Here is a 20,531-nt window from a genome sequence, read left to right on the forward strand (position 1 = left end):
AACTGCCTTGCCTAGTTAAATAAAATAAAGGTTAAAAAAAGATAGACACTGGACAAGTAGGTGCACAATGGATTATGGTCATTGTAGTTAATTACCATGTTACCACCTGCCCTAAACTATGTAGAATATTGGCCTGTTCAAAACTACAACTCCCTACTACATCCCACAGTTTAGGCTTGACCTGATTTATATCTAGAGAAACTGTGCAATGTGTGCATTGAGCTCACAGAAAAAATAAGAACTAAATGGAATTCAAATAATTGAACAGCCTTTGGTCAATTAGTTGTTTAAATAACAAAAACTAACCGACATTTTGGGTAATTGCTCAGCACATATTTTAACATGTGAACGTTTTTCACTTGAAAATGCAATGACATGGGGTTTTACAGTAAGTGGTACACTGTACAGCTGAAATACAGAAAAAATCTTTAATCAGTGACATTTGCGGTACGCTGACCTTTCTGCTGCACCACAAAGTGTGTACCATTCCCCCATATAATACATCATTGCCATCTGCACTGCTATTTTAGTTATCAGTTAATATGACTATTGTCTCATCAATGATTTAATTGACTTATTTCAGCAATTTGAGGGTTTTCTGTATAGTTGTCTAATGTTGGTGTGGCATATTATTCTATTTAAATGTGAATCACTATGATAAACAGAATATTTTTTCTTCAGTGTATTTATAACAAAGCTGAGATTTACTTTGTATAAAATATAAAAGTGTAGGTATACACGTGAAATCAGTCATTGACACATACATGGTGGAATAGCAGGTAGATCGAATGCGGTTGTGAGTTCACATCCCAGGTGAGTACATGTTGAATAATAATTACTGTTTAAATATATGTAATCATGTATATCAAATATTTAAGTTGAAAAAACACTATGTTAAAAGCACTGTTTGTGTGTGTATCCTAACAATACATTTTTGTTTGCAGGGCATCACCTGTGAAAGGTTTTGTCATCACGTGAAAATCCACATGTGAAACTTCATGTGAAATATCATTGCTCGAAGTGTTCCAAAAACACATGGTTTTACATGTGAAATAACAATGAAATAATTTCCATAAGGGTAGCCAATGTTATATGATTGATTGGACTTTACTTTGCAGAATAATTTGACACGGGTGCCTTGTAAGGATCTGTCGCCGAGAGGGTAATCTACCTTTACCATCGGTCCTATTAGCCAACGTACAATCAATCGATAATAAAATAGACGAACTACGATCATGTATATCCTACCAATGGGACACGAAAAACTGTAATATTTTATGTTTCACCGAGTCGTGGCTGAACGACGACATGAATAACATACAGCTGGTGGGTTTTAAGCTTTTTCGGCAGGATAGAACAGCGGCCTCTGGTAAGACAAGGGGTGGGGGTCTATGTATATTTGTAAACAACAGCTGGTGCACGAAATCTAGGTGCTCGCCTGAGGTAGAGTATTTCATGATAAGCTGTAGACCACACTATTTACCAAGAGAGTTTTCATCTGTATTTTTCGTAGCTGTTTATATACCACCACAGACCGATGCTGGCACTAAGACCYCACTCAATGAGCTGTATACSGCCATAAYCAAACAYGAAAARYRTCATCCAGAGGCGGCACTCRTAGTGGCKGGGGACTTTAATGCAGGGAAACTRAAATCCGTTTTACCTAATTTCAACCAGCATGTTAAATGTGCAACCCGAGGGAAGAAAACTCTAGACCACCTTTACTCCACACACAGAGACGCATAGAAAGCTCTCCCTCCATTTGGCAAATCTGACCATAATTATATCCTCCTGATTCCTGCTTACAAGCAAAAACTAAAGCAGGAAGCACCAGTGACTTGGTCATAAGAAAGTGGTCAGATGGAGTAGATGCTAAGCTACAGGACTGTTTTGCTAGCACAGACTGGAATATGTTCCGGGATTCTTCCGATGGCATCGAGGAGTACACCACATCAGTCACTGGCTTCATCAATAAGTACATTTTTTWWWTWTTTWTTTTATTTTACCTTTATTTTACTAGGCAAGTCAGTTAAGAACAAATTCTTATTTTCAATGACGGCCTAGGAACAGTGGGTTAACTGCCTGTTCAGGGGCAGAACGACAGATTTGTACCTTGTCAGCTCGGGGATTCGATCTCGCAACCTTTCGGTTACTAGTCCAACGCTCTAACCACTAGGCTACGCTGCCGCCCCATTGATGACYTCGTCCCCACAGTGACCGTACTAAATTCCGCATCAAACAGGTAAAGCATCAATACAGGACTAAGAGTGAATCGTACTACACCGGCTCCGACGCTTTTCGGATGTGGCAGGGCTTGGAAACTATTACAGACTACAAAGGGAAGCACAGCCGTGAGCTGCCAAGTGACACGAGCCTACCAGCCTACCACAGGGCCAGACGGATTACCAGTACGTGTACTCCGAGCATGCGCTGACCAACTGGTAAGTGTCTTCACTGACGTTTTGAACCTGTCTCTGACTGAGTATATAATACCAACATGTTTCAAGCAGACCACCATAGTCCCTGTGCCCAAGAACACTAAGGTAACCTGCCTAAATGACTGCCGACCCGTAGCACTCACGTCTGTAGCCATGAAGTGCTTTGAAAGGCTGGTCATGGCTCACATCAACACCATAATCCCAGAAACTCTAGACCCATTCCAATTTGCATACCGCCCTAACAGATCCACAAATGATGCAATCTCTATTCCACTCAACACTGCCCTTTCCCACCTGGACAAAAGGAACACCTATGTGAGAATTCTATTCATTGACTACAGCTCACCGTTCAACACCATAGTGCCCTCAAAGCTCATCACTAAGCTAAGGACCATGGGACTGAACACCTCCCTCTGCAACTGGATCCTGGATTTCCTGACGGGCCACCCCCAGGTGGTAAGGGTAGGTAACAACACATCCGCCACGCTGATCCTCAACACGGGGGCCCCTCAGGGATGCGTGTTCAGTCCCCTCCTGTACTCCCTGTTCACTTATGACTGCATGGCCAAGCACGACTCCAATACCATCATTAAGTTTGCCGATGACACAACAGTGGTAGGCCTGATCACCAATAACGATGAGACAGCCTATAGTGAGGAGGTCAGAGACCTGGCCGTGTGGTGCCAGGACAACAACCTCTACCACAATGTGATCAAGACAAAGGAGATGATTGTGGACTACAGGAAAAGGAGGAACGAGCATGCCCCCATTTTCATCGACGGGGCTGCAGTGGAGCAGGTTGAGAGCTTCAAGTTCCTTGGTGTCCACATCACCAACAAACTATCATGGTCCAAACACACTAAGAAAGTTGTGAAGAGGGCCACGACAAAGCCTATTCCCCCTCAGGAGACTGAAAAGATTTGGCATGGGTCCTCAGATCCTCAAAAGGTTCTACAGCTACACCATCGAGAGAATCCTGCCTGGTATGGCAACTGCTCGGCCTCCGACCGCAAGACACTACAAAGGGTAGTGTGTACGGCCCAGTACATCACTGGGACCAAGCTTCCTGCCATCCAGGACCTCTATACCAGGCGGTGTCAGAGGAAGGTCCTAAAAATTGTCAAAGACTCCAGCCACCCTAGTCATGGACTGTTCTCTCTGCTACTGCAAGGCAAGCGGTACCGGAGCGCCAAGTCTTCTTAACAGCTTCTACCCCGAAGCCATAAGATTCCTAAACAGCTAATCAAAGGGCTACCCAGACCCCTCTTTACGCTGCTGCTACTCTCAGTTTATTATCTATGCATAGTCACTTTAACTCTACCTACATGTACATATTACCTCAATTACCTCAACTAACCGGTGCCTATGTACATTGATTCTGTAGCGGCACCCCCTGTAAATACTGCTGCTGTTTAATTATTTGTTACTTTTATTTTCTATTTTTAACTTAACACCTTTTCCCCCTTAAACTTCTTAATAAAGCATTGTTGGTTAAGGGCTTGTAAGTAAGCATCTCACTGTAAGGTCTACTACACCTGTTGTATTCGGCGCATGTGACAAGTAACATTTGATTTGATCTGGTAGATTTACAGAATAGAAAATATGAATGATGGTCTATCTCAGGGTTTCCCAAACTCAGTCCTGCGAGTTTTTTGCCCTAGCACTACATAACTGATTAAAATAACCAACTCATATTAAAGATTTGAAGATTTGAATCAGGTGTGTAGTGCTAGTGCAAAAAACAAAACGTGCACCCAGAGTGGGGGGGGCCCAGGACTGAGTTTGGGAAACCCTGGTCTATCTGACCAAAAACTTAATTTCAACCCAATATTATGTGGAAAACTCCATGTGCTTATATTATGCAGAATAATATAATTGAAATGTGTATGAATTCATGGGAATACAACACATATATCCAAGATGACTAACTTAGATGCGTAATAAAGGTTTTCTATAATTTCAACTAGTAGTTTTAAAAGTAGCACTCACAAGCCAAAACTGGTCCCTGAAAATGTTGCACAATTGTGTACAAAGCCAGTATGATATCTTACGTTATCTTACAATTTTTTTGTGTGCAATTAATATGTTATGTTACGAATTTGTAAGTGCTTAAGATCCTGTTCAATCTCTTTAATATACCTTTTGAGCAGTCTGGTCCCAGAAAGCCGGTGAAGCAGTGACAGTGGCCTGCTACACATTCACCGTTCCCCTTACAGTTGGTGGAGCAGCCGTCCATGGTTTCTACAGACACAGAGAAAGTAGTAAACAACACAACACATGGGCTAGGCAGAAACACAAAGGAGAAAAATGCTGCCAACTCATGGTATAATGAAGACTATTACTTACTTTGTGCATCCGTTGAGACATATAATAATAATCATTATTAATAAACAAACATCATTTAGATCCCACGAATGATCTGACGAAGATCCTGGTTGGTATCCAAATGTGTTTATTAATAAAGGTACGTGGTGGAGCTCTATTTCTTTTATACCAACTTTTTTGGGCCCTGATCCTACTAAAGGATTTGTGTTTGACCACACTTGACGGCATATTATAATCTAACATGTTGAATGAGTGACAATAAGGTAACAGATGAAGAGTTTCATTCCAAAACACTATATATCAATTTTCAAAAATGTTTGTAAATGAGCTTTTATTGTTTAAAGAAATTATTTAAAAGATTGGTGTGTTTTTTCACTATCTAATTATGGCATGGGGTTGTTCAATGACAGAAATGTATTTGTTTAAAATCTATCACTTGATGGTTTCATTTCAGAGAGAAAAATAATCAAGTTTTTTGCTATACAGTGCATTCGGAAAGTATTCAGACCCCTTGACTTTTTCCACATTATGTTACGTTACAGCCTTATTCTAAAACGAATGAAATTATTTTTTCCCTCCTCATCAATCTACACACAACACCCCATAATGACAAAGCAAAAACAGGTTTTGAGAAATGTTTGCCAATTTATCACAAATAAAAAAACTGAAATATCACATTTTCTTAAGTATTCAGACCCTTTAATCAGGACTTTGTTGACGTACCTTTGGCAGCGATTACAGCCTTGAGTCTTCTTGGGTATGATGCTACAAGCTTGGCACACCTGTATTTGGGGAGTTTCTCACATTCTTTTCTGCAGATCCTCTCAAGCTCTGTCAGGTTGGATGGGGAGCGTCGGTGTACAGCTATTTTCAGGTKTCTCCAGAGATGTTCGTTCGGGTTCAAGTCTGGGCTCTGGCTGGGCCACTCAAGGACATTCAGAGACTTGTCCCGAAGCCACTCCTGCATTGTCTTGGATGTGTGCTTAGGGTCCTTGTCCTGTTGGAAGGTGAACCTTCGCCCCAGTCTGAGGTCCTGAGCATTCTGGAGCAGGTTTTTTATCAAGGATCTCTCTGTACTTTGCTCCGTTCATATTTCSCTTGATCCTGACTAGTCTCCCAGTCCCTGCCGCTGAAAAACATCCCCACAGCATGATGCTGCCACCACCATGCTTCACCGTAGGGATGGTGCAAGGTTTCCTCCAGACGTGACGCTTGGCATTCAGGCCAAAGAGTTCAATCTTGGTTTCATCAGATCAGAGCATCTTGTTTCTCATGGTCCGAGAGTCCTTTAGGTGCCTTTTGGCAAACTCCAAGCCTGCTGTCATGTGGTTTTTACTGAGGAGTGGCTTCCGTCTGGCCGCTCTACCATAAAGGCCTGATTGGTATAGTGCTGCAGAGATGGTTGTCCTTCTGGAAGGTTCTCTCATGTCCAAAGAGGAACTCTGGATCTCTGTCAGAGTGACCATCGGGTTCTTGGTCACCTCCCTGACCAAGGCCCTTCTCCCCCGATTGCTCAGTTTGGTCGGGCGGCCAGCTCTAGGAAGAGTCTTGGTGGTTCCAAACTTCTTCCACTTAAGAATGATGGAGGCCACTGTGTTCTTGGGGACCTTCAATGCTGCAGACATTTTTTGGTACCCTTCCCCAGATCTGTGCCTCAACACATTCCTGTCTCGGAGCTCTACGGACAATTCCTTCAACCTCATGGCTTGGTTTTTGCTCTGACATGCACTGCCAACTTTGGGACCTATATAGACAGGTGTGTGCCTTTCAAAATCATGTCCAATCAATTGAATTTACCACAGGTGGACAATCAAGTTGTAGAAACATCTCATGGCTGATCAATGGAAACAGGATACACCTGAGCTCAATTTCAAGTCTCATAGTAAAGGGTCTGAATACTTATATTTTGAAAATTAGCAAAAAAGTCTAAAAACCTGGTTTCGCTTTGTCATTATGGGGTATTGCGTGTAGATCGATGAGAAAAATAAATAATTTAATCAATTTTAGAATAAGGCTGTAACGTAACAAAATGTTTAAAAAGACAAGGGGTCTGAATACCTTCCGAATGCACTGTATATCCTATAAATGCTATATTTAAATGCTATATATCCGCCTCACTCTCAAAGAAATACAACCCTGTAAGTAGTACTGCTAGGTTTCACACAGTCAAATGTAACAAATAACTATGCTTTTTATAAAGAAATTGACAAATTATAAATTTGTGACAAAATTAACTCAATAAATAATATGAGATATGTACGTAAAGTATTTACATTTTAGTCATTTAGCAGATGCTCTTATGCAGAGTAACTTACAGTAAGTGCATTCATCTTAAGAAGGATATGGGGGGATTAACCACATATCACAGTCATATATACAGGATACAAAAACATTCCATTGAAGCTAAACAATAGATATCTTGCGTTTTGCAAAGAAACTACTTTTCAAAGACCTCTAAAATTGATGAATAAAACATTTGAGAACACAAAAAATTTACACACACATGAAGGTACCCATAAGCAATCATTTCTGATGAAAAAACACAAATGTGAAATATTGGTGGATATAGCGTTTGAAAAAAAACTCTTCAGATATTCTACATAATTATGAAGAAAATGGAAACTGACGTTTCCAGAAATACACTGCAGTACCATTCTTGAACTGCCTTTCTGACAACAATGCGTTTTAAAAGACAGAGCAAAAGCATTTTCAGGAGAGGCTGGTGAGAGAGAGCATTAGGAGGAATGCATTGTCTCGTCTCTCAGCAGAGGCTTACAGACGGTTGACAAAAGGTCAATCAATTAAGGATGCCAGACTGCAGCTCCTTGCAACGAGCAACAGAACGCAACCATTTTGATGTTAAAATGGCAGCTTGTTTTGGAAACATTTTTCCTGGAAATAATGTCACATGCACTGTATTTTTCGGTACATCTGCAGTAATTATAAGACTTCATTACTGCTCCCAAACATGATTGCATGGCGATGCAATTTTCATTAGTGTCTGACAATGTGGAGCACCTATTCTACTTTTTACATAACGAGAAGCCAATTACCGATGGCAGTGCTCAGAACAAAAACTTGTTCCATTTTCTTTCCGTCGTTGTAGAAAGCCAGGTACCAGGTTCCAGCGTCCATGTACTCTATGAAGCCCGTCTCCTGGAGGGAGGAGAGGATCAAGTTCCTGGGAGACGCGTTGGAATCCTCCGCCACCGTCTGAACCTCCTGTTTGATCAGCTGCTTCCCGTCCAGGAGCTTGACAAAGTCAAACTGCAGGAGGAAGAGAAAACATCAGATTAAATATGTAGCCATGGTTTGKGAGTCAAAAACTGGGACATCACAAGTTCCTGGTTGGGCATACTGACGTGCCCTGACTGACAGGGTGTATGAGGGTTCCTCCAACATCACAGCACACATACCTATCTCTGGGAACGGGCCAAAACCAGAAATCATAATGTGCTGTATCGTATCCTGTCATCCATCTTAAAATAACTTGAACTTAACCATATGCAAAAGCTCCCGAGCCACCTTTTGACTTTGCCCTTAATGAGCGTAATAAAGAGACAGGCCCCCATGCTGTATTACCAGATGAGTAGGATATGACAGTAGCCTGGAGCGGGACACAGTGCCTTAGCTGCGCCAGAGTCACTCATGTTTGTGTGTGCTCTTAGAGATAAGCAGGGGCCAGGGCTGGTATTACACTGCAGTCGGCTGGTGACTGCATGCAGCAAAGCCTTTACGCCTGCTGGGCTCAGAGGGAGGTCTGTCTTCACTCCTCCACCCGTCCTAAATAATAAACCCAGGGTTTGGTGAGGCCAGGTCCGTAACTCCAATGACATGCCCCCAGGCCTCAGAATCACTCTATGACTCAGGTTCTCTTATGAGAGACAAATGCTCCCCTACGGAACAAAAGTAAAACGATGTTTGTAATTCAGTAGAACCGCTGGGGCACCATAGCCATCGGGCCCCTGCATTTCAACTCATCAGTGACGCAAAGCAGCAGAAGAGGAGGCAGAAGAGGCGATCGCAGTCCCTCCATTATTCACTTTCAGCTGGGGATCGGCAAATGATGTCACACTGAAGCGGAAATGGCCAATAGTGACAAAATCTCCTTGAAAGAAAAGTCTGAACTGTGCGTGCCGCCAAGGGGACTGACTCAGATTAATGACTAAAAACATCCTATTAGGATTCATCATGCGGAAGCCTGCTGGGTTTGCTGAGGCCGCTGAAACAGCCTTGTGACAGACGAGTCGCTTGTGTGGCGGTCTCGCCGTGACCCTGAGTGCTCAGCCCCATGACCTGCTGGGTATTCTATCAGCAGATGTAATGAGGGATGGTCCGAGGCAACATATGTGTGACTGCGTGCAGGGGCAAAAAACTGAACTGGGATCAGCCGAATCAGCCGACCTGGCTGACAGAGACATCTAATGATGGTGTGGGATTAGCCAGCCCCACTGAGACAGGACTTTGTGTTTATTATGGATCCCCATTTGCTGTTGCCAAGGCAAAGGGTGGCTACTTTGAAGAATCTCAAATATAAAATATATTTTGATTTGTTTAACACTTTTTTGGGTACTACATGATTCCATGTGTTATTTCATAGTTTTGATGTCTTCACTATTATTCTATAATGTAAAAATAGTCAAAATAAAGAAAAACCCTGGAATGAGTAGGTGTGTCCAAACGTTTGACTGGTACTGTGTGTGTGATTACTACTATTACTATAATGATTATGAGCATCCTTACAGAACAAAAAGGACATCTGGGTTTGAAAGGAAACTTTCAATTAGCATTAATTAATTGTCTGTATCCATGCACCTACATATGCAAATGAGTATACAAATGAGCCATAAATAAGGAGTATTTAATTGAATTACGACAGATCACAATTTCTTGAATGATTGGAACTGTTAATCTTAGATAATATCTTTGGTAACACGCAGTGATTGGGGAGTTTAGGCATTTTACTGACATCACATTAGTTCCACTAGATATTTCCTTAATTGCATTCATTCCATAACAATAAACTACATACATTGAAGCTCATTATGAATTTGACAAAAGTACTGGTACTGTATGTAGCCAACAGTACTGTAGCTAATTCACTGATTGGTGAAGTGATCAAACTTGACATAGAGGCACAGCATCTACCTGGTCCAGCTTTTTATCGTGGGTTTCCATGTGGGTGAAGAGTGAGACGGAAGGATGACAGAGGGATGGAGGAAAGGTAGTTGTGCGTAGGGACTGGGGTATACTCATTAGCATCGAGGTTGGTGTGTATCTGTGCATGTGTGGGTGTGTATCTGTGCATGTGTGTAGATGAACCAGGTGTTAATTTAGTTACTTGTGTGTGTATTGGGGGGTTTCAGTCATTGCGTATGTAGGAGTGGGAATACATAATAGTCTACAGTATGGCTGTTTTTCATGGGAGTGGGTGTAGTGCTCTTGTGTGTATGAGGTAGGTAGGGGGTACAGTACCTGTGTGTGTGTAGGGGGGATGTTCCTCCGTCCATAGATACCCAAGAGGGCGTCCCGTGCCAGGGAGACGTTGAACTTGACATACTTAGGGTGGTGGATGGTGATGTGGAAACGCCAGAACAGACCTGGGGGAATGACCTGCATCACCTGGGTACCAATGTCCACCTCCCCTCGGTCTATCGCTTTCCCCTCTGGAATAGCTCCTTATCTATATGGTGTAAACACACACACACACACACACACACACACACACACACACACACACACACCACACACACACACACACACACACACACACACACACACACACCACACACAACACACACACACACACACACACACACACACACACACACACACACACACACACACACACAGAGAGAATTTGCACCAAATGAAAATAAATGCACAAATGGGTATAAACACAAATGAGAACAACGTTCGTTGCTGCACCTAGATATTGGCTCTCCCTCTGCCTCTATCAGATAATGAGAGAAAATACAGGCAGACTTTAATCCGTTTCATTTCATTGCCTCGACTAATAAATCCTCCTCGGTCCTTTTAGGAAACGTTCTATCCTCATTGTCAGATGAAACCCTGCATCTGTTCAAACTGGTGCTACACAACTGTGAACAGAAAGGAAAAACAACCATATCTAATATGGTGTTATACTATGGTGAGGAAGGAGAAGACCAGCGAGCTACCGGATGCTTGAGCAAACACCTCCCACATCCAGGTGTGATCTAATTACTCTGTGCTGGTAACCCCTGGTGTCTGCTCTCTGGCAGGTACGCCAACACACCAGGGTGTCACATTATTGATTCTCTCTCTCCTGGCGGGTAACATGAGATCAGTTCAGCTCTACTGTACACATTAAGCTACGCTCTTAGAAAAAAGGTGCTATCTAGAACCTTAAAGAGTTATTCGGCTGTCCCCATAGGAGAACCCTTGAAGAACCCTTTTGGTTTCAGGTAGAACTCTTTTGGGTTCCATGCAGAGGGTTCTACATGTAACCAAAAAGGGTTCTACCTGGAATCAAAAAGGGTTGTACCTGGAACCAAAAAGGGTTCTCCATGGGGACAGCTGAAGAACCCTTTTGGAACCCTTTGTTCTAAGAGTGTAATTCTATCTGTTTGGTGTTTCTCTTATCTTCACGTTACTCAATGTACAGAGCTCTGGAAACCACATGTTTTTAAATGTGTTTTTACTTCATCTAAATGTGTTTTTTAAAACCATCTAAATACACATACATGTCTAGACATCGATGACATGGATTGGTCACACATTAGTCTCGACAACCTTGTGAAAAAGATTGGTTTGTTTATCATAGAAACGGAGACCATTTTTTGTCAAGAAAACACCACCAGACTGGAGCAGGTGGACAAGGTAATGGCAGTGTTACTTTGTGCTACCAGAAATCATTTACTAACTCAATCACTGTGTATAGCTGCTGTGTTACGCTGTTTAGGAGAGGTGGTGTTTGGTCTGTGCCACTGCCACCACAGAACTCATTACAGGGTAATGAAGGCCTATCTAGCTGGTGCCTCTCCTGCAGGCCATCTCACCTGTCACTTAAACTGGGTTCAGAGGGTGGGGGGTGGGGGTGGGGTGGTAAATTAGAAAAGCGCTTCAAAATAGTCTGGCATACAAGCAAATTAATTCTCATAGCCTAAGGGTTACCCTGATAAAACAATTATTCCAGTAATCTATTTACAATGAAATGAAACCGTCTTTTCAATTAGTTATAATTTTCCCTCACAATTGGACAGCTGAATAGAAAAAGATTTTAATAGTTGGGTCTGTCAGTTGATTGAGACTATTCTATTCCCTTTCATCCATCAGATCTATGCTGATAATAATATTTGTTATTTTATTTAACCTTTATTTAYCTAGGGAAGCCAGTTAAGAACAAATTCTTATTTACAATGACGGCCCACCAAAAAGCAAAAGGCCTCCTGAGGGGACGGGGGGTGGGATATAAATTTAAAAAAGTTAAATAAAAATACAAATCTGATTGCTATTCTAAAGAAAATGTACATACTTAGACCAAATACAGAGGCTCAGTTATAGGGACTGGGCCAACACATCATCCTATGGGAAGGTCCAATAAAAAAAAGTCTGAAGCTCTAATAAAATTCCCAGAACTACAAGTGAGAAATGCCAATGAAAGATAAGTACGATAAAAAATACACATAATAATTCTGTAATTCTGTATACTAAGGTAAAGGCCTAAAGTGGATAAATTGCCACGTCGTTGTAATTTGTTTCGTAGAACAGGGAGGTTCAGAAGTGGAGCTTGCTGGAGGACCTCTGGTCTGAAAGAGTTAAGGATGACGCTGTGGGCTGTAGCCTGCTAGGGGATTAATCCACACTCTCTTACTTTAATTAACTGCACATGAAGCTCCTGATGATTACTTCATAGTCAATGCATGCTAATGTAACCCAGCACAGCTGCGCTACATTGTACTAGCCACAGAGTGTACACAGCCTTATATACTGTCTCAATCTAGCAGTCCGACCTGTATTTTCCTATTCCTCCCCTTTGAGGAGAAAGGATGGATGTGTCAGAGGGCTATGATATGGGAATATTGAAACTCAGACACCAAGCTTTTACTGAGATCCATTATGTGCTTATGCAGGGGCAATCCAATATTTTCATAAATGATTTGATTTTAATCTACTCTTCAACATTGCCCTAGTTGCAGAGAACATTTTCTGGTTCACGTGCTTATAGAAATGGAATTGAATTATGTGGAATGGAACTGAATTATTTCACTCATTGCTGCAATGGAATTGTACGTCTGCGGTATTTGGGACCCCAGGGTTGGTCTGGTGTTATTGGAATAATGCTATATCTCTATCTTGATGATTCTATGGGTTTATTTTTTATTTTTCGGAAGTGGGAAATGTATATAATCAGATATTTATCGTGGAGGCAATGCCCTGTGAACACATGAGGCGTTTTAACTCGAGGATGCCCTGTGAACACGAGGCGTTTTAACTTCGAGGATGCCCTGTGAACACATGAGGCGTTTTAACTCGAGAATGCCCTGTGAACACATGAAGCGTTTTAACTCGAGCATGACCTGTGAACACATGAGGCGTTTTAACTCGAGGATGACCTGTGAACACATGAGGCGTTTTAACTCGAGCATGACCTGTGAACACATGAGGCGTTTTAACTCGAGAATGCCCTGTGAACACATGAAGCGTTTTAACTCGAGGATGACCTGTGAACACATGAGGCGTTTTAACTCGAGGATGACCTGTGAACACATGAGGCGTTTTAACTCGAGGATGCCCTGTGAACACATGAGGCGTTTTAACTCGAGGATGACCTGTGCGTGCGTCACCCACCCACCTTCCTACCGGCTCTTTTATCTGACCCGCAATAAACATCGCACAAGAAGGAAATCATTCTCCCTGCCGAAACATATTGCATCCAACACGCTGGTTATGAAACAACAGGTTTCTTATGTAAACACAGAGGAAGACAAATAGGAGGAGAGCATGATTCGCCCCTTGCTCTAGCTTTTGTTGTGTGGTCTGACAATGTGAATCAAAACCTGGAGGCTTCATAACATCAATCTTTGCCCACCACCACTTACCTTTGTTGGTGTTGTTGAGGCCGGGCAGACCGAAGGGCGTGAAGGTTATGTCTATGCTCTCTGAGTCTCTGTCCAGTTTGCTGAGTCCATTCTCATAGAGCTGCCCATCTGCTGGCTGCAGGTGCCAGGTCAGCCCAAACAAGTGCACTGCTGTAGGGGAGAGCCATGTTTTAGCATGGGGCGGGAGGATTAGTGCTAGAAAGAGAAACTCAGGGCATTAATCATTCAAAACCTAAGAGTAAGACATCTGATTAAACCTGTCTGCAGCAAACAGTAACTAACTACAGTGTGGATGTCCTACAGGGTTCCTGCACTTTGGCTGTATATTACAATTGTAGTTATTTGACAGAGGACTAGTCATTAGTGCTAGGAGAGAGACACACTAACATACTGTTTGTAAGACATCCTGCTGCTCCTATGCTTATTACAAAACCGTAAAGCAATTTTTCTCCTGTCATTCATGACAACTTCGCTGACATTTCATCTACTACATCCCAATGTAATTAAACAAATAAAAAAAGTATACTTTTTTTTACTAGATATAAGAGTGGTAGGTTACAATATGAGGTTCATGAAATCTATTTAATGGAATATTGATAAGTAGCTGTCTAATCTCCAAAGAAAGGGAGGATAAAGTATGTGACTTTCTAAGTAATGGATTAAAGAAAACCAATATGGTCAAAATTAAATATTTATTTAACGTGAGACTACGGAATGGAATTAATTGAGAAAGATTCTGAAAATCGAATTCCACCGCCACAATGTTTGGCTCCTCGTTTCCAAGAGGGGGCATGCGTCAAAACAGAGATTCCTTACGTTATGTAGTTCCTTTCCCAGTAATCCAGAGAGCATTTCTAAGAATGGCAGAGCCAGTAACCCACTGGCAGGATAAGCATTCAAATCTATTATGGAAAATATTTTCTGAGATAATTTGGAAGCTATTTAAATATTTAAAAAAGATCCAGAAAATCGTGTACTTGACAAACACATCACACCTCTCATGGTTTCTCAATCTGCAACAGGCTAATCACTGCATTACGATCCACAACAACACAATGCCCCATAACAACGTAGGAGTGGTTAAACAAAGGTGAACAAAGGCGAAACACAGACAGAGATATGCACTAACTCATTTCAGAGGAAAACACAAACACGTAACAACCAAAAGGAGGGAGGAGAGCAGGATAAGCAGCAGTTAACTACTTTGTATACCACCTGACTCATGAGCCTTAACCAATCCCAAACCCAGCAGAACTCCTCTGCACTGATTAGACATGGTGGAGACAGACATTGTATTTGAGAAAGGTGCTGCCCTGCATAACAGCCGTCCCCTCACTAGTGCAGCATTTAGATACTCAGATCAATGTAATTCACCCCTGATCACTTCAAAGTGTTCTCTTTTTCATCTGTCTTTAAACCGCAGCTAGGGCAGTSATATTGGGGGAAGGTCTTAAAGAATGCCTGTTGAAATGTTTTTTTGTTTTTGCAGACAGCTGAGTGGGAAAGCCTAATTAGACTGAAAGTAGTTCACGTGAATTTGCATCTGTTTTACATAGTCAGTGGAGGAATAATTGATGCTATCTGCTTTTAAAATGTATAATGCATATTCTGATTATGCCATTTAGAGGGAAGAATTAGATTAAACCCTTGTCCTCTACTTGGGTAGACCCGAGAAACAGACAGCTGTAAAGTTGTAATGAAATTGAGAGAGAAACATATCGCCTCAATAACAGATAAGAGTTTTGTTTGGGGTTTACCAATAATGAGGAAGAGAAGATTTGATTAGATGTTCTCTCTAAATAAGAAAGAGTGGGAATGTTTGGCTCAGGAGGCAACTGCAGTGTCCTCCTTATTAAGCCACATTGAACTATTGTCTTGTAACTTGTTAATTGATTCAGGTCAAACTGTATAATCACATTATGATCATCTTGTTGCTAATAAAAATGAATAATAATCCCCAGACAATTGTTTTTGCTCTACAGGAAAATAKATGGAAATCAGAATTATGAATCAACCAAGTTCACCCTGTATTCTCAACAACATGATCCAAAACGATTAGGTCTGGAATAAAACATGCACATTTTAGAGCTCAAGTCAGTATTCCCCACGAAGACATGATAGTATGAGATGTGCCCTTTAATGGACCACAAACCTAAATAGCTACTTGCACCTTCAGGCCTTTACGCCACACATTTATAATGAGTCTAATTCCAATTTAGAGGCATAAAGTAAATTACGTWTCATCCATAGCTGTTATCATTTGACAGGCAACCAGCAAAAAAAATGGCTGGTTGACCCTTGTATTTGTTTTGCACCTTTTCTATGCACACTCACAGGACTCTACACACTCACGCACACTGACACTCCAACACACACACAAAAGCATACACGCACACGCACAAGCATGCACACGAGCACACGTCATTTGCTCACACACACACACACACACAACATGCACATACAGTGCAATCATCATACACGCTGCTGCTACTCTGTTTATCATATATTCTGATGCCTAGGCACCATACCCCTATACATATCTACCTTTATTGATCCAGTAACCCTCGCACATTGTAAATATGGTATTGGAACTGACCTTGTTAAGCTTACTTACTTTCTCGTGTTCTTCTTACTTCTTATTTCTATTTCTCGTGTGTTTTTGTTCTACCTTATGTTATTTTTAGTGCTACATTGTTACTGATTACTGCATTGTTGGGTTTAGAGCTCGCAAGAATGGCATTTTAGTGTACTTGTGCACGTGACATTAAAACTTGAAATGGAAACCAATAGGGCTCTATCTCTATCTGTGCAGAGCACATGCCAGTCCGTTGGTTGCGCCTGCTGATCTGTCCTGTACGGAGATTGCGTGCCTCCGGTATCCAAACATACATGGCTTGAGAGATGCGGTCACCGATCGAGTGTGTGTTGCTAGCTACCTCGTTTAAATATCAACAGTACTGCCACAGCAGCATACCATTGAATGAATACTTAAGAACACTTGATATAGCCTACATCATCAATATTCGGTCTTGTTGGCTAAGCGCAGCAGAGAGAGGCAGAAAGACAGAGTAAAAGACATCGAGCTAGCTAACTAGAGATTTACATCAAACCTCAACATCAATGATTGGCTGATAGCCCACCCTCTTTTCCCGATGTCAGTCATGTCTTTAGGAGGCACTGTAACTAGCTTGCTTACAATTTCAGATGATGACGTGAGGTGTTGTTGCAGAAACAGAATAGGCCTACCGACATACACCATCATCTATCCTATAATCTATCTACTCTATCTATCTATAGGTTACCAGCACACACACCACACACACACACACACACACACACACACACACACACACACACACACACACACACACACACACCACACACACACACACACACACACCCAAAAAAAAAAGAAGAAACAGTTGTACAGTTGTACATTTTGAGCACCTGCCCCCTGAAAGGCCCTCCAGGCAACGCTGTAAACTAGTCAGTGAATGTGCCCAGAAATAACTAAATCACAACACATGAACTGAGTGTTTGGAGGGCAAAATTAGTTTATGTTCCACAGTTGACCTACAACACTAGGCCCCCACCTAGTTAAAGTAGCTACAAATCAGGGCTTTATCCATGTGATAGTGAGATTACTGGGGGCATCAGTTTGCATTACTATGTATTGGTGCCCTGCAGAGTTCTGTGGGAAGACTTTGGGGAGGGGTAATGAAGAGCAAGCGCTGGATTGGATTCTCAGCAGGTGGCTGGATGTGTAGGATCCAACACCACTCTTGTTTCCACAGATCGGGAATCCAAGGAGGATTTTCCTAAATGCAGTTCAGTTCACAGACTGAAAGCATTGCACCACATGGAACTGGCTGCCTCCCACATCATATTAGCTCGCAAGTTAATAGTAGTACTACTAGTCGTGGTACTACTGAGATGTTGCAGTAGTAATAGTTCAAGCTGGGTAAAGTAACTTACAATTACATATTTGGTACTACAGTAGTAATTTCTAGTACTAGCTTTACAACAACTACCATCTTACAAATTATCAATCAATTAATTAATATTAATGATACAGAAATACTGTTGTGATGGCACAGTGTCTTCAGAAAGTATTCACACCCCTTGACTTTCTCCATGTTTTGTTGTGTTACAGCCTGAATTTAAAATTGATTTACATTTAAATGTTGTGTCACTGACCTATACACAATACCCCATAATGTCAAAGTGGAATTATGTTCTTAGCAATCTTTACAAATTACATTTTTTTTWATGAAAAGCTGAAATGTCTTGAGTCAATAAGTATTCAACCCCGTTGTTATGGCAAGCATAAATAAGTTCAGGAGTAAAAATGTGTTTAACAAGTCACATAATAAGTTGCATGGACTCACTATGTGTGCAATAATAGTGTTTAACATGATTTTTGAATGACTACCCCATCTCTGTACCCCACACATACAATTATCTGTAATTGTTGTAATCAGTTGAGCATCACATTTCAAGCAGAGATTCAACCACAAAGAGCAGGTAGGTTTTCCGATGGTTCAAAAAAAAGAAGGGCACCTATTGGTTAAAAATCCCAGCAGACATTGAATATCCCTTTAAGCATGGTGAAGTTATTAATTACACTTTGGATGGTGTATCAATACACCCAGTCACTACAAAGATACAGGCACCCTTGTCCTGAATACAAAGCATTATGTTTGGGGCAAATCCAACACAACACATCACTAAGTACCACTCTTCATATTTTCAAGCATGGTGGTGGCTGCATRATGTTATTGGTATGCTTGTCATCGGCAAGGACTAGGGAGTTTTTTAGGATAAAAAGAAACGGAATACAGCTAAGCACAGGAAAAATCCTAGAGGAAAACTTGGTCCAGTCTGCTTTCTAACAGACACTGGGAGACAAATTCACCTTTCAGCAGGACAATTTCCTAAAACACAAGGCCAAATAAACACTGGATATGCTTACCAAGACAACACTGAATGTTCCTGAGTGGCTTAGTTACAGTTTAAATTTTTWAATTTTACCTTTATTTAACTAGGCAAGTCAGTTAAGAACAAATTCTTATTTTCAATGACGGCCTAGGAACAGTGGGTTAACTGCCTTGTTCAGGGACAGAACGACAGTTTTGACTTAAATTAGCTTGAAAAGCTATGGCAAGACTAGAAAATGGCTGTCTAGCAATGATCAACAATCAACTGACAGATTGTGACTAATCTTTTAAAGAATAATGGGAAAATATTGTACAATCCTGGTGTGCAAAGCTCTTGGAGACTGACCCAGAAAGACTCACAGCTGTAATCACTGCCAAATGTGATTCTAACATGTATTGACTTTGGGAGTTGAATACTTATCTAAATCAATATTTATTAGTGTTTTATTTTCCGTAATTTTTATATTTTGTATTTTGTGTAGATTGTTAACAAAAAATTACAATTCATTCAATTTTAATAACACTTTGTAACACAACACAGTGTGGAAAAAGTCAAGGGGTGTGAATACTTTCTGAAGGCACAAGAACCGAAAATTGTTCTGCCCCCATAATTTAAACGATGGAATATTGCAATAGAGTTGCATTAAAGATATGGGACACAGTCACCTACTGTAACACTAGCAGCAAGTCATCTGAAAGTAAAGGCCTGCTTAGTCAGGTGAGACCTCACATTGGCACAGTGGCACCAGAGGACAAAACATGAAAGGTAAGTCATACTTGGCGCTTTGTCAAAATGGCTGCCAGTATGCAGACGGGTGACACTTTGTACTGTTAAAAAGGTGTTCTCTAAGGGACTGAACCAGAGCCAATCAGCTCTTTAAGAATAGAAGAGGCACTAGAGAAAGAGAGACAGAGAGAGAGTAAGAGAGAGATGGCAGGCATTGTGGCAAAAACACACTCTAAAGGTTATTCTTACCACACTATCATGGCAGATTGATTATTATGTTGATCATTACTAGAGCATGTTTCAGTATGACACATAGCCTCTGCCTACCTTACGCTCTCTATTGTTGGCCAATAACAGGAAGAGGTTCATTAACCATGGTTGAGTATGGGGAAAAGATACTTCCTAATACCAGTGCTTTTGGTATTACTCCCACAGCTACTATGCTCAAAGTCCATTCTGAGCTTCAGGAGAGGTGTCAGTTCCAGTAGAGATTGGCACTTGATCTAAACTTCCCTGTACTGGGTGAAATAATTCACTGCCTGCCCCCTGCACCCCAGCCTCCGCTCTCTTCAAAAAGGGCATTGTTTGGTTTATAGAGCCACGACCAGAATACTAATGAGAGACTGAAGAGAAAATGGATCGATCAATACGATCACAATGAGGCATGAAAGGTCTGCTACCTTCAAGGCAAGTCGCCTGGAATCATAAATTCCTTGGCTGCCCGGTTCCCTTTCACAGAGACTCTGACTCGGACACTTTGACATTACTCAGTCTTATTGATCCTAACACTTTTCCGTCTGTTAAACCAATACCACAGCTGACAGGTATCCTTTACAGTGCCCTAATGAACTGAAAAAATCTAAACATTTAATTTTCTCCAAGGAATATTGTTCTCCTCTCTGAGTCACAGCCTTTCAATACACATTGGAGAGAGATATCTAAACTTCATTAAGGCTTTTCTTTWACTCAATACCAAAAAACTCCTCAAAAGGTAGAGGATTTTTATTGCTTAGAAGTTATT

The 20,531-nt window shown here is 41.3% G+C and overlaps 1 protein-coding gene across 1 annotated transcript in view; it reads right to left on the reverse strand.

The window, feature by feature from the left end:
* LOC111950883 (teneurin-1-like) overlaps positions 1 to 20,531 on the reverse strand; it is a 188,960-nt gene that overhangs the window by 65,474 nt on the left and 102,955 nt on the right. The window contains 5 exon segments of the mRNA XM_070434542.1: positions 4,578 to 4,679; positions 7,817 to 8,030; positions 10,239 to 10,420; positions 10,423 to 10,446; positions 13,847 to 13,996. Of these exon segments, the coding sequence (XP_070290643.1) occupies positions 4,578 to 4,679; positions 7,817 to 8,030; positions 10,239 to 10,420; positions 10,423 to 10,446; positions 13,847 to 13,996 (672 nt within the window).

Source organism: Salvelinus sp. IW2-2015, linkage group LG23 (genome assembly GCF_002910315.2).
Source record: "Salvelinus sp. IW2-2015 linkage group LG23, ASM291031v2, whole genome shotgun sequence".
In the NCBI taxonomy this organism is placed as follows: domain Eukaryota; kingdom Metazoa; phylum Chordata; class Actinopteri; order Salmoniformes; family Salmonidae; genus Salvelinus; species Salvelinus sp. IW2-2015.